At 48.3% G+C, this 13,117-nt stretch overlaps 1 protein-coding gene across 1 annotated transcript in view; it reads right to left on the bottom strand.

The window, feature by feature from the left end:
* The window catches only part of LOC309358884 (uncharacterized protein), a gene marked incomplete at its 5' end in the record, with an annotated part of 31,536 nt that overhangs the window by 2,980 nt on the left and 15,439 nt on the right, over positions 1-13,117 (bottom strand). Inside the window, 9 exons of the mRNA XM_081892152.1 lie at positions 1,149-1,352; positions 2,746-2,854; positions 4,545-4,759; positions 5,635-5,750; positions 6,372-6,495; positions 7,660-7,828; positions 9,539-9,693; positions 9,901-10,004; positions 11,208-11,725. Coding sequence (XP_081748278.1) covers positions 1,149-1,352; positions 2,746-2,854; positions 4,545-4,759; positions 5,635-5,750; positions 6,372-6,495; positions 7,660-7,828; positions 9,539-9,693; positions 9,901-10,004; positions 11,208-11,725 — 1,714 coding nt within the window. The remainder of the gene's footprint in view (positions 1-1,148; positions 1,353-2,745; positions 2,855-4,544; positions 4,760-5,634; positions 5,751-6,371; positions 6,496-7,659; positions 7,829-9,538; positions 9,694-9,900; positions 10,005-11,207; positions 11,726-13,117) is intronic.

The following is a 13,117-nucleotide window of genomic DNA, read 5'->3' as shown; positions in this document are numbered from 1 at the left end:
AGCATAAGCACCTTCACGTGTCCTTTGACTATTTTAGGTAAAATGCAAGAACGTTGTGTTTTCCTTGATGCAAGTCACTTCTCCACCAACACAGACCTTGTCTCAGCCACTGATGGCTTACTAAACGGAAGGAAGGCAGTGTGGTGCAGTGGTTAGAGCGTCCAACTAGGACCTGGGAGACCAGGGCTCACATTTCCACTTAGCCATGAAGCTCATTGGGTGACCTTGTGCCAATCACTCTTAGCATAGCCTACCTGATAGGGTTGCTGTGTGAATAAAATGGGGGGGGGCAGTTATGCCAACTTGAGGTCCTTGGATGAAAGCTCTTGAATACATGCAATGAATACATCTACTTTATGTTGGCTACATATTTGAACACCTTAAGATTATCATAAGCAAAGACCAAGGAGCAGGTTTCTGTCTATGTTTGGATACAACTTGGTGCCATTTTGAGTCAACATGGAATAAGAGCCTAAGAAGAACCTTCTGCATTAGGCCAAGGATTCATCTAGTCCAGCAACCTGTTCTCACAGTGGCCAACCAGATGCCCACAGGATAAGAATTTAAACTCAACTCCTGGGGCTTTCTGTGTGCAAGCCCTGCACTTTGGAAAACAGGCTCACAGCCATTTTTTCTTTGTTAATTACAGTGGTACCTCGGGTTAAGTACTTAATTCGTTCCGGAGGTCTGTTCTTAACCTGAAACTGTTCTTAACCTGAAGCACCACTTTAGCTAATGGGGCCTCCCACTGCCACCACGCCACTGGAGCACAATTTCTGTTCTCATCCTGAAGCAAAGTTCTTAACCTGAGGTACTATTTCTGGGTTAGCAGAGTCTGTAACCTGAAGCGTATGTAACCTGAAGTGTATGTAACCCGAGGTACCACTGTATATAGAATGAATATGTTCCCTTACCAATTCCCATCACTTTTCTGAACCTTTTCCAACTCTCCAATACCCTTTCTGAGCTGAGGCAAACTGAACCTTTCAAAACTGCACCAATTTTAGCCACTGATTTTAAAACTGCACTGTTGTGGGGGCTTTCTGGTCTCTCGGAATTCCCAAACAATGCCAGGTACCAAGGGTTGGTGCTAATAAGCAAACAAATGTGGTTAAGGAATGAGGAGGGGAGAAGGCAGATCTACTTACTGGTTCTCCACGTCTTCAATGGTATCAGGTAGTGGCATGTTCAGGGTCTCTGGAAGGAAGCAGGCGGCAATGCCAGAGATGATGGGAGCTGCCCCATAGATCAGAAGGGGGAGAGATGGGGAATACTCGCCCGTCATCCTCACCAAGGGAGCCACGATCCCGCCGACACGAGCCATGGTGTTCCCAAACCCCATCCCGGTCTGCCTGCCATGCAATGGACAGAAAGTTGACAAAGGGGGGAAGCCTTAAGCCTGGGAAACCTGTGCTGCCCCCACAGATGACCCCAGACTTCAACTCCCATCAGACCCAGCCAGCATGGCCAACAGCCCAGGACAGGGGTCTGCAACCCGTGGCTCCGGAGCCGCATGTGGCTCTTTTACACCTTTGCCGCGGCTCCGGGGCGGATACTAGCGAGGGGAGGAGGCGCATTGTGCGCCCCGACACTCCCCACTGTGGCGGGCGCTGTACTGGCTGTGACGTCGCATGGGGGCGGTGCGTGCGTTAGTCACACGCCGTCCCGATGTCACCTTCCCATCCGCCCACCCGCTACATTTTAAAGGGCATGTACGCTGGTCACTGCATTGAAAGGGGGCATGTACGCTGGTCACTGTTTTGAAGGGGAGTGAAGAACACACACACAAAAAGGTAACTTGTTAATTTAACGTTTAGTTCTATGAGGAGCAGTAATTCTGAGGGGTCAAACAAAGAAATAATAAAAAAGTGACAAAAAAGTTATTTTTATAATGTTTTGCGGCTCCCAGGTGTTTTTTTCTTCGGAAACGGGTCCAAGTGGCTCTTTTTGTCTTAAAGGTTGCAGACCCCTGGCCCAGGATGATGGGAGTTGCAGTCTAGCAATGTCTGTAGGGCCACAGGCTCCCCATTGCTGGCCTAAATAGATTGGTGCCTGGTGCTCATTGAGACTGGTAGGGCAAAAGGCAGGGAGCCCAACACTAGGGGGAGCCAGAGCCAACGACAGGCAGAGGCGACTCATTCTGGTTTTGCTCTCCTCTTCCTCCCTGCTGGGTTTTACATTGAGCAATACTGAGACTGAGGAGGAGGAGGAAGCTGCCAGGCAGTGCCAATCCCTGGGGTGGCTGGGAATATGAAGACTGGTGGAAGGCGGCTGGCGTATGGCAGAGTGAGACTGGTGGGTCAGCACCCCATTCACCCGAATGGACCAGCCTCCACAGCAGCCAGATTACTTGAAGGGTGGCTCCCCCTGCCTGTTTTAGAAGATCGCCCTGCCTTAAATAGCTTGGGTCTATGGGGCTTCCGCAGCTGTGTGTGCTCAGGCCACAGAGGCCATTTTAGAAAGTAAAAGGAATAGCAGTGGGCAGCATTGTATACCCATCAACTGTCCTGGAAAAGCTGGGACATCTCATTTCCCCTCATCCCACAAGAGTGCGGCGGCCATTTTGGGTGCCTTGCTCTCACATGACTTCGGGCTGATATCTTGCGCCGAAAACAGCATTTATTTCCAGGTCCGCAAGATGGAGCTTGCTCTGATCAGAGCTCTGGCCTGGTTCTGATGGTATTCCAGGATAACCGTCCATATAAAATGGCCCACAGTTAAGAGCTTTCGCTAAGTCTGAGGTACCTGATCACCGTGGGGTAAAGCTCTCCCGTGTATAAGAAGACACAGTTGAAAGAGGCTGCCAAACACCCTTTCCCAAAGACAGCAAAGACAGTGCGCAGGATCTGCATATCTGGGGAGAAGATCAACTCAAATGATTTTGCAAACAACTATTGTTCAGAGCCCTCCAGCCCCCCAACAAATTCTGTTACCGTTTTGACCTTTGGTTTCTCGCCATTATTTGACTTCCTGTTCCACTTTGCATTTGGCATACATTTCCTGCCCCCACCACCTCAGTCTTAAGATAAGGTTTTCTCCCTCTGTCTCCAGCCAAATGACCTTTCGCAGTTTGTCAGTGTTGTGTCACCAGCAGTCTTCGCCTCAGAACCATTAGAGCATTTGTGAACATTCTGTGTCTCACCAGCAGCTCAGCCAATAACAAGGGTGGCAGCCTGAAGGTGGCAGCCAACAGCCACATTTTAACCCTTATTATATAAGTTTTCGGCAACCTTTGGTGAACACTGGCATTTACACTGTGAATGTTGATGCTCCCATCATCAGCAGGAGTGAAATCAAGGCATTTTCCTTGAGTGAAACGACACATTATGTTAAATAAGAAATTGCATTTAACATGTCTGTTTGTGGTTTTAAAATAACAGCTGTTGGGATGGGGCTGGGAGCTGATCAGAGCTGGCGTTGTGGTTTAATCCTTTCCCACTATACCGTGATTTCAACAAAAATTTCCTCTCTCACCTGCTTGTTTTCTGTTTTATGGTTTTAACTTTTGCCCGTAAACCACTCAGAAAACCTTAGCTGCTGGGTATTATACACATATGTAAAATAAGCAAATGAATTAATGGATTAAAATTTGCCTGGAGGAAGGAAGCTGTTAGTAAGAAAAATGCACCCTGCATATGCTCAGGGGCTTTTTCACCTATTGAGCCAGAAGCCTCAGTCACAAGGTCTTATACCACACAGTTCTAGGACTTAATCTCATTTCACACTGAAAACAAGCAGCCTTTCCTCCTCCACAGGAAACCCTCTTGGGAGCCTATAACCCTAGGAATCTGCCTTCAGCACCCTCACCAGACTACAGTTCCCAAGAGGTCTTTGGAGGGCACCCAAACACCTCAAGCAGTAGAAAAACAGACTGTTCTCTATTTTGTGGGAGGAACTCTAGCACATCCCAGGAAACATAGGTTTGCAGAAACATGTTTTGTTTTATTTTGAATTGTATTGTTTTGCTGCTTGGTGGTTTGCCACTCTGGGCTCCTTTAGGAAGAAGAAGGGCAGAGTGGACGTTGAATAAATCAATAGGTGGATAAATAAATAAAGTGGATGAAATCATTCTGTATCCCTAGTGCAGCATACTTATGTCTTTATATATGTTGGAAGCTGCCCAGAGTGGCTGGGTCAGCGCAGTCAGATGGGTGGGGTACAAATAAAATAATAATAATAATAATAATAATTACCCACTTGAAAAAATAAGATGCCCTGGGATTTTCTTGGAGGAAGAGCCATGGGATATAAATTTAATGCATAAAGCAAATAAATAAGAAACAAACTGTTTGCAGTTTGGAAAGTGATGGGGACGTACCGTACATTGAAAAGTATGGGGTGGAATAGTGACTAACAGGAAGATGCATGAACACCTTGCAAACAAATCAACAAATCATTTGTTGTCAATGTATAACCTCCCAGGAAACGAATTGGAGCAAGTGCTCAATAAATCCAACTTCCGCATAAGCTTTGTGCAAGCAAATCAGAACGAACGCTCAATGGTCTGGAGGAGCCCCTAAACTGTGGTTTATCTGGAGTCTCACCTTGGGGGACAAAGATGTTTCCGGCAATGGACAGGCCTGCTAGGATGAGAGTCAATGCCTGGGTGATCCTGCGGCCAAAGTAGCAAATCACAACGAAGGCAATGAGTTTGGCTGGGATATCGACAGCCCCAAAGATCACCTGGATGAGGTAGACGCTGACCCCAAAGTTCTGCAGGTCCATAGCCAACCCATAGTAGGCGAAGCTGGTGGAGAACCTGGTGGTAGATACAAGGAAAACACACAAATAAGCCGAGGGTTGTGGCTCAGGGGCAGAACATTTGCTTTGTGTAAAGAAAATCTCAGGTTCAATCTCCAGCATTTCCAGGTAGAACGGAGGAACAGCCCCATCAGAAACCAGGTGAAATCAGCTGCCTGTCAGTGTAGATACTGAGTTAGCTCAATGCTCTTCAACCTTTGACCCCCCAGATGTTTTTGGACTCTGTTTTACATCATTATTCTTTATGCACCATTATTTATTAAATTTGTTAGTCGCCTCCAACCCAAAGTGACTTACAACCAACCACCTATCGTTCCATTTACAGTGGTACCTCCATTTTTGAGCGTCTCAGAAGCCAAAAATTTCAGTTTTCAAACGCCGAAAACCCAGAAGTAAATGCTTCCGTTTTCGAATGCACCTCAGAAGACAAATTGGCTTCCGCTGCGTGTTTTTCAATTTTCTCCATTGAAATTGAAATTCTCCCTTTGTGCCTCAGTTTTTGAATTTTTCCGAAGCTGAACCGTCTTCTGGAAGGGATTACATTTGAAAACCAAGGTACCACTGTATATCCCAACATTTTCTCCACAGAGCTCAAGGTGGCACCTGTGGCTTCTGCCCTCATTTAGTCCCTCACAACAACCCTGTGAGGTAGGTTAGTCCGAGAAGGAGCCTGGGGGGGCTGGTCGTGCCCCCTCTCAAAAAAGCACAGCCCCCCAGTCCCCCACACTACACCCTTGCTCTAACCAACCGAGCTATCCCCCCCCCCAATATTGAGCCAAGAAAATGATCTTTAAAGCGATCTGGCTTTTCTTCTTCTGCTTCTTTCATTCCCTCTCTTGCCTTCCCCACCAGCTCCTTCCACCTCAAACTTACCAGACAAAGCAAAGGCAGCACGTTACCCGTCGCACCACAGGCGATCGCACCAAGTCAGCTGCCGTGAAGTTGGACTTGGCGGAGGGCGCCTCTTTCTGTAGGCTGGCTTTCAAGACCTGCAAGAAAAAGACAAGCAAGGGGTTGCCTGCCGCCTGTTGTGGTCTCCGACCAAATTCCGCACATTTAGGGATGAAATCACGAGACGCCTGGAAACTTCCTTAATGTTTAAGGGGAAGGACCATAGTTCCACGTTTGAGTGCATGCTTTGGATAAAGAAGGTTCCACATTCAATCCTCAACCTTTTCCGGTAGAGGTAGGGGGAAAGCCCCATTGGAAACCTTACAGATCAGCAGGCTAGTGAGGGTGGAGGCCAAACAGGCGAATCCACAGTTTACACCCCGATTGCAGAATTACTGTATCCTGACTGCGGAATCAAGACTGCTGCAAAATACGCATAGCCATTTCTTGGATGGCTGGTCCACCTCATCTTCTTCCTAAGGTTGCTACAATTCTCCACCTGCACTCCCAGGCAGGCTCCTGTTCCCTGTAGATGTTTGGCAGGCAGATATTCAACTGGTGCTGATTTTTATTTTACAGCAGAGAGGTGCGTTTTTGTGTGTGTGTGTTTCGGGGGGGGGGGAGCTGGCACTGCTGAATCACTACCTGTTGTGCAGATGCTAAAAGCTTAGGAGCGTAAACCAGGAAGAAAAGGAAGGAATGTTTCTTTCTCTCGCTACCTCGAGGCTGAGCTTCTGCCCTTGCTCCTTCTGCCCATTTATCCGTGCCACTTTTTGCAGCTCCTTGAGTGCCTGGTCCAGTTTGCCAGCTGTGGCATACCACCGGGCAGACTCTGTAAACCACCTGGGCAAGAGAAAAACAGAGCAAGGTGGGGGAACAGGGAAACGGTGAGGTGAAAGCAGGTATATACAACCCCTAAGTAATGCCCATCCTGCTCTACAGAAGGAGCCCTTGGGTATTTGCCCTGCACCCCAACATCTCCTCCTCCAACAAGCCCCTCCCTAGGTTCAGCTAGCTTTCCCCCCCTCTTAGGGCTTATACTTCTGTGCCTCCAATGGCTGTAAGCAGGGCGCTGACTCCTAGAGGCTGAACCCCTTTGAACCCCCACCCCAATATTAATGTTTGTCCAGGATATGGCGGCTCCTCCCCCCTCCTCCTTCCATGGTGGGGGAGCAGCCCCCGGCTCATGGCAGTGGCAGGAGGCGGCGGCAGAGGAGACGCCCAGAAACCCAGATATTGTGCACGATGGCATTGTGTCTTGGTGTCGTGTCTGACGTCTGGGCATCATGTGCAGCATCACAACATCGTGCATGATGCCCGGGTGCGACTCGTGACATCACGGCATCACACGTGATGTCAGCTGCGCCAATCACCCTCCTGCGTCAGCACACTTGGCTGTAAGAAAGGCAGGAAACCAACAGTTGAAGCTTCCATCTGAAAATGTGCTGGGGAAGCTTTTACTGTTGAACTGCTGTTTGTCAATGATGCAAACACAGGACCTGCTCTTTAAAGCTGAAATGGAGCAAATGGCAGTCTGGGTTTTCTTCAGATTGCTCTTTGCTCCAATTCAGCTTTAAAGAGTTGTTTTTTTGTGGGAGAAGCTTTGGAGAGAAAGAAAGAGGGTGCCCAGACACAAAGCTTTAAAGCATGGTTTGTTCCTGGAAAGCGTGGATAAGCCCTATATCTTTATCTTTAAAGTGGCATCCTTAAATGGGGACTGCGAGAGAGGAGAAGAGACACCCCTTTTTTTCCTCCTTGCTTATCCAGTCTCCCCTTCCAGAAGCTTCCTTGTGACACTCCCCTGCTCCTCAAATGACCAGTGTCTGTCTTTGCAGTGCCCTCAAGGCACTCCTTCCTCCCCAGCTCCTTCCCCACAACCTCAGCTTTCCTCACCTTCACCCACCAGTCCCCAGCCTCCCCACACAATTAATGTCAGTGTTTTGGGGGAGGGACTCCCACCATTGCCACTCACAGCAGACAAGAGAGCAGTGCCACAGCGCCACCTACCAGCCGTACAGGAAGAAGGCGAAATAAGGGAGGGAGACGGCCAGTTGGAGCCAGCGCCAGTCGCGGATGGCATAAGCTATGCCGGCGAGGATGAACTGCCCGATGCTGTAGCTGTATCCAGTCACCATGCTGATGGTGGCCCGGGAATGCATTGGGGTCCACTCTACCGCTGGAAGAGGGAAACCCCATGTTGCCATCTAGCAATGTTCAAAGGAATGAATATCCACCTAACTGATTCTGGGGTTTCTAACAAGAACTTTGACCTAAACTCTGTGTCAAACAGAAAATATAAAACCAGTACTTTTTTTGCTGGAAGTACTCAAGGTTACACAGTACTGGCACCTTCTGCCCCCCCCCCCCATGTTAAAAGTGTGGTACTTACTGTAAAAATGTCATGGTGAGTACCTCTCCCCCCCTTTTTTATATAAAAAACCACCATATAAAACATATGGGACAGATTGAACTTCTCCAGTTCCTCCAGGACATAAATGTACTTCAAAAGGAACACCCTAAAACCTTCTTTGCAGCAGTACAGAAGTTAAAACACAAACCTAGCTAATGGTAAGGCACTGCTATATTTAGGAAGATTTATCACTTCTAAATATTTTGGCAGTTTAATCCCATGATTTGAATTCACACATGTAAATAATGAAGAACAGGTTTTGTTAGTCCGATATTGTATGCTCTAAATGAGTGGAGATTTAAACCCAGATATCCCTTATTCTGTGCAACACTCACTACAACACAAAACAGTGCCTCGGGGTGTGTGTGTGTGTGTGTGTGTGTGCACAAATCAGACTTGAACCCAGATCACAAGGCTGGGAAGTAGTCATCACTCATTTTACCCCATTGGTAAGGAGGGATGAGTGAATCTGTTAGTGATGATTGGCGTTTCTCTCGGGTTCTCATTTTACCAGTCTTAGTCGTCCTTGTTTCCACATCAGGTTTTCAAGTTTCTTTTATATATATATATATATATATATATATATAAATCCTCATGACAATTCACCAGCATTTTTGTGTGAAGTTTTCCTAATATACAAATGTTTGTATGTGGTTTTGCCTAATATGCACATTTTTGCAAAGCAATGTCTCCTGATACAATGCATTTTCCCATTTATTTTTCATGAATATATGTGTATTTATGTGCTTTTTTTGTACCCAGGTTTTAGAGGTGTGGATAGGATGCCTCTGGTTCAGTTGTTTTATTACGTGTGCAGATTAGATGGTCATGAGGCACCAGAAGTTGCATCAGAGGCCCCGCAGTGTGGGTGCCGAGCACCCACAACAAAAAATTTGTGGGTGCTTGGGCCCCCAGGGTCCCCTATATTTGGCTTCAGTGGCATACTCAACATACAGGTGAAAACAGCCCTTTGATTTCCCAGGAGATCTGTGTAAAAGTCAGATCTAGCAGAATTAATCAGAGGCTTGAAAAATAGAGCTGAACAAGGAAATGACAGAACATTTCCAACTTCAAAGGGGTACCTTTCAAAGGGGCAACTACCTTCTCCAGCAGGGGGCAGTACCTGCACGGTGGTAGTGGTGGTGGGGCTCAGAGGCTTTGTGAGCTCCAGGGGAAGTCCTCAAAGGTGCCTGGGTGCCCAAGGGCACCATGTTGGGGACCCCTGATTTAATATCATTGTAAGAAAAGGCAGTGTGGGCAGGCGGCCATTTTCTCAGAAAAACAACAATTGAAAAAAGATTCCAAGACTCAAACTCTCTCTCATCTGTAACTGGTTGTCTTTGGTGGATATGACTGCCTGTGATTAATGGGAGAACAATGCCCTTTGCACATGCCCAGAGGCCTCAGGGCAGATTTGCAGCATGCTTGGCTAATGTTTTAAGTCTTGGAACCAGCCACTAGAGGAAACTTACTTACACAGCGACACGCAGTTCAGCCCAATGCCTGAGAGAGCCATTCCTGACAGGAAGCGGAAGATGCAGTAGGCTGTGAAGCTGGGGGCGAAAGCAGCGCAGGACCCCGAAACAGCCATTTGGAGACAGGACCAGATCAACAAAGCTTTCCGGCCAAACCTAAACCGGGGAGGAACGAGTCTTGTTATAGACAGGGTGGTGGTCTCCGTGTGGGTGAAATCTGGAAGCGGTGGGAATGGAAGAATGATCTGGAAAAAGGAGTGGGGGAGCTTTTACAGCCTGAGGGCCACATTCCCTTCTGCCCAGCTAGAACCAACCGCTTTGACGTGCATTCGCGACGTGCTTTCGAAGTGCGAAAGGCCTTACTTGTCTGAGAGGCCGCCGAATGCGACCGCACCCACCAGCACCCCCGCCATGTAGATTGACTGGGCCATCTGCTGCAGCGTCCGAAAGTCACACACCAGGTCCCACTGCGGGCGGGAGGGAGGGGGGAGGGCGGTTAACACAGAAGCATCACCATCGCCTGGCTTTTCCAAAACGCGAAGCAGAAAAGTTGACTTTGGGATATGTCTCTATAAGGCTCCATTTCCTATTCCAGATTTCCATCTCACACTGAAGATGGTGTGTGCTCAAGCTCCGCAGCTCCAAAAGGCATTCCTAGAACCATAGGTGGCTGAGGCAGTTTTTACTGCAAAAACTTTAATCCTTAAATCCCGTCGGCAAGTACAGTGGTACCTCAGGTTACAGACACTTCAGGTTACAGACTCCGCTAACCCAGAAATAGTACCTCGGGTTAAGAACTTTGCTTCAGGATAAGAACAGAAATTGCACGGTGGCAGTGGGAGGCCCTATTAGCTAAAGTGGTACCTCAGGTTCAGAACAGTTTCAGGTTAAGAATGGACCTTCAGAGCGAATTAAGTTCTTAACCCAAGGTACCACTGTATTGTGGCAATTGTGTTGAGTAGGAAATTGCTGAATTTAGACAAATGCAGGAGACCCCAGATACAGAACCTGGATTTTCCTCCTACAAAATAGTTCCTCCACTTCTGAACCATAGACCCCCCCCAACCTCCCAACCCCCACATTTTCATATGGAGACTCTTTAGGAGATGGTGGGATTTTTTTGCAAGAGGGGGAGGGTTATTTAAATCACTAAACTTTTGCAAATAGATAATCACAATTTAGCTACTCAGTCTTGGACATTTTCATATTGAATGCGGACATGTGGCCTATCTCCCCCTTTCCCTTTATTTGTGCAAAGTTTTGTTACAGGAAGTCATCTACATCATTGTTGGGGACCCTCCGGATTATTTAATTATTATTTGTATCCCGCCATTCCACCAAGGAGCTCAAGGGGCCAAACATGCGTATCTTCCTCTCTGCTTTCTCCACACAACAACCTTGGGAGGTAGGCCAGTCTAAGAGAGAGCGACTGGCTGAAGGTCACTCACCCAGCTGTGTGGGGATTTGTACCCTGGTTTTCCAGGTCCTCTTCCCACACACTTAACTTCTGCACTGACTGCGATTCCCACCACCCCAGCCCAGGGACTGTAGTCTAGCAGCCAGTTCCCCCCAATCTACACAAATCCAGCATCCAGAATCCCACTTCAGTACCAATCCAATCCCAAAAAATGTGGAGAGGCATTGCTGATCCTCACCTAAGGCCTCCCTACCTCTGTCACAATGGTCGACGTGAAGACTTGGCCATCGTAGGTCCAGCCGTCAAGGCAAGGCTCCAGCTCTGCCTCTGTCCTCTCCAGCTCCGTGGAATTGGGCTCGAGGAAGTGCCACTGGGTGGTGACGAAGCGACGGCACTTCTGCAGCACCTGGTTGCTGTCTGTCGGGATGAAGGCTCTCAGAGGATCCCGACAGTCTGCGCCTTCGGTGATGTTGCTGCCGCCGCACGTGCTGTTAATGCCAGTGCGGCAGCGGTGCCCGGGGACGGCTGCTGTAAAATTCTGCAAGAGGTTGTGGGCTGCCATGAGGACCATCGGGAAGCAAAGCAGCAGCACGTTGAGGACCTGGAAACGGCCCATGCCACCAACCTGATCCAAAAGTTGGGCAAAAGTCATCGCGGCCCAGAGACGCAGGACGGGCCCGGCTGAATCGGACGAGGCACGTTGGCCGATGTAGATGCGATGGCAGCAGGGGAAGGAGAAAATATATATACCGGTATATTCTTGCAAACGTTAGGTGTTTGCTTGGCGAACTGGAGGTGCAAATCACAAAGGGACTTGCTAAAACGTAGAGATGGAAACCTCCAAGAACCGGCCTGGTGGAGGCTGTCAAAATGATTCCACGGCTGATTTCCTTTGCAGTGGTCGGAGCTTCACCGAAGGAATGAAACAGTTAAGAAGGACACTTCCCATGCCTCCTGCCGATGGGCAAACAGACGGGACCTCTGCCCTCCTGCGTGTGCATTTCATAGTTGAGCCTGCTCCAAGGTCACCCAGAAATGTGTTGCTGCTTATGTGCAGTTCCTACGAAGGAACCAGTAGGGCACCTTTCCCTCTCCCCCCTCTGCCTGCAGGAACGAAAGGTAGAATAAGGCTGAAAAGGCCAGAGCTCCACGAAAAGGCTCTGGAGAGGGGCTTGTTTTTCTGTGCTTCTGATTAAGCTCCTGCTGAGTTTCAGACAGCTTAGTCGGTTCCATTAGACCCACATCTCCTAAGAATGGAGGTATTAGTGAAAAGGGAGGGGTGCACATTCACTTCCAGTGAACTTGGGCGAGATGGTGGTAACAGGCAGAGGAATGAGCTGAGTCAGGCCTGGAATATGAACTTTTCCCCTTGAAGTCATTTGCATTCCTGGTATCAAAGAAAACATCACAACGATAATCTTTATTTATGGGGGCTGTGCAGATCCGGGGGGGGGGGGAGGAATCGTTTGCTGCTCTGGGTGTTTGGTAAGACTTTTTCCACCCTTCGCTTGGTCTGGGATGCTTCCCACTGAGGTCGTGTCATGAACCCCCAACGCTCAGTCTGCGCGGTGAACCCTTCTGCCTTTGACACATCCACATGTTACGAAAAATGGGGCTCTCTCAAGGGAGACCCTGCAATGTCCGCTATTGGTCAGTGGAAGGAAACAGAGTCGACAGCCAGCTAAAATGAAAGGAACCTGCCCAGCCCTGTCAGAAAGACCACCCAAAATGTAATGAAAACATCACAAAGAAAGAGGAGGTGTTTAGTGACACCGGAGCACACATGAGTACATAGTTTCAGAACTTGTCAATCACAATACTTTGTGAATTGCCTGTCTTGAACCGCCATTCAAATTCAGACACATTTTATTCTCCTCTCCAGGCATTTAAACACCCACATCTCCTTCTCCCTCCCAGATCTATTCTTCTTGCTCTTGCCCACATTCCCCTCTTTGATAAGCAAATGACAGTTCCCTCTTCTGTGGACAAGCAACCCTCTCCAACTGGTAAGACATTCGCAGCTAGTTGAGGGGTTTCCTAGTTTGCTGGCTGTGTGACTTTGGAGGTGGCTGCTGGGGTGAGGTGTGGGCCAAACACTGCTCACTTTTGGGTTTTACTATGTCATTTGACATGGGTTTCATTCATAAACAAGGTTTTCCATTC

The sequence above is a fragment of the Podarcis melisellensis genome, assembly GCF_964234715.1.
Source record: "Podarcis melisellensis genome assembly, chromosome: 16".
Taxonomy (NCBI): Eukaryota; Metazoa; Chordata; class Lepidosauria; order Squamata; family Lacertidae; genus Podarcis; species Podarcis melisellensis.
The sequence above is the reverse complement of the archived record's forward strand: the minus strand, read 5'-3'. Positions and strand labels throughout refer to the sequence as shown.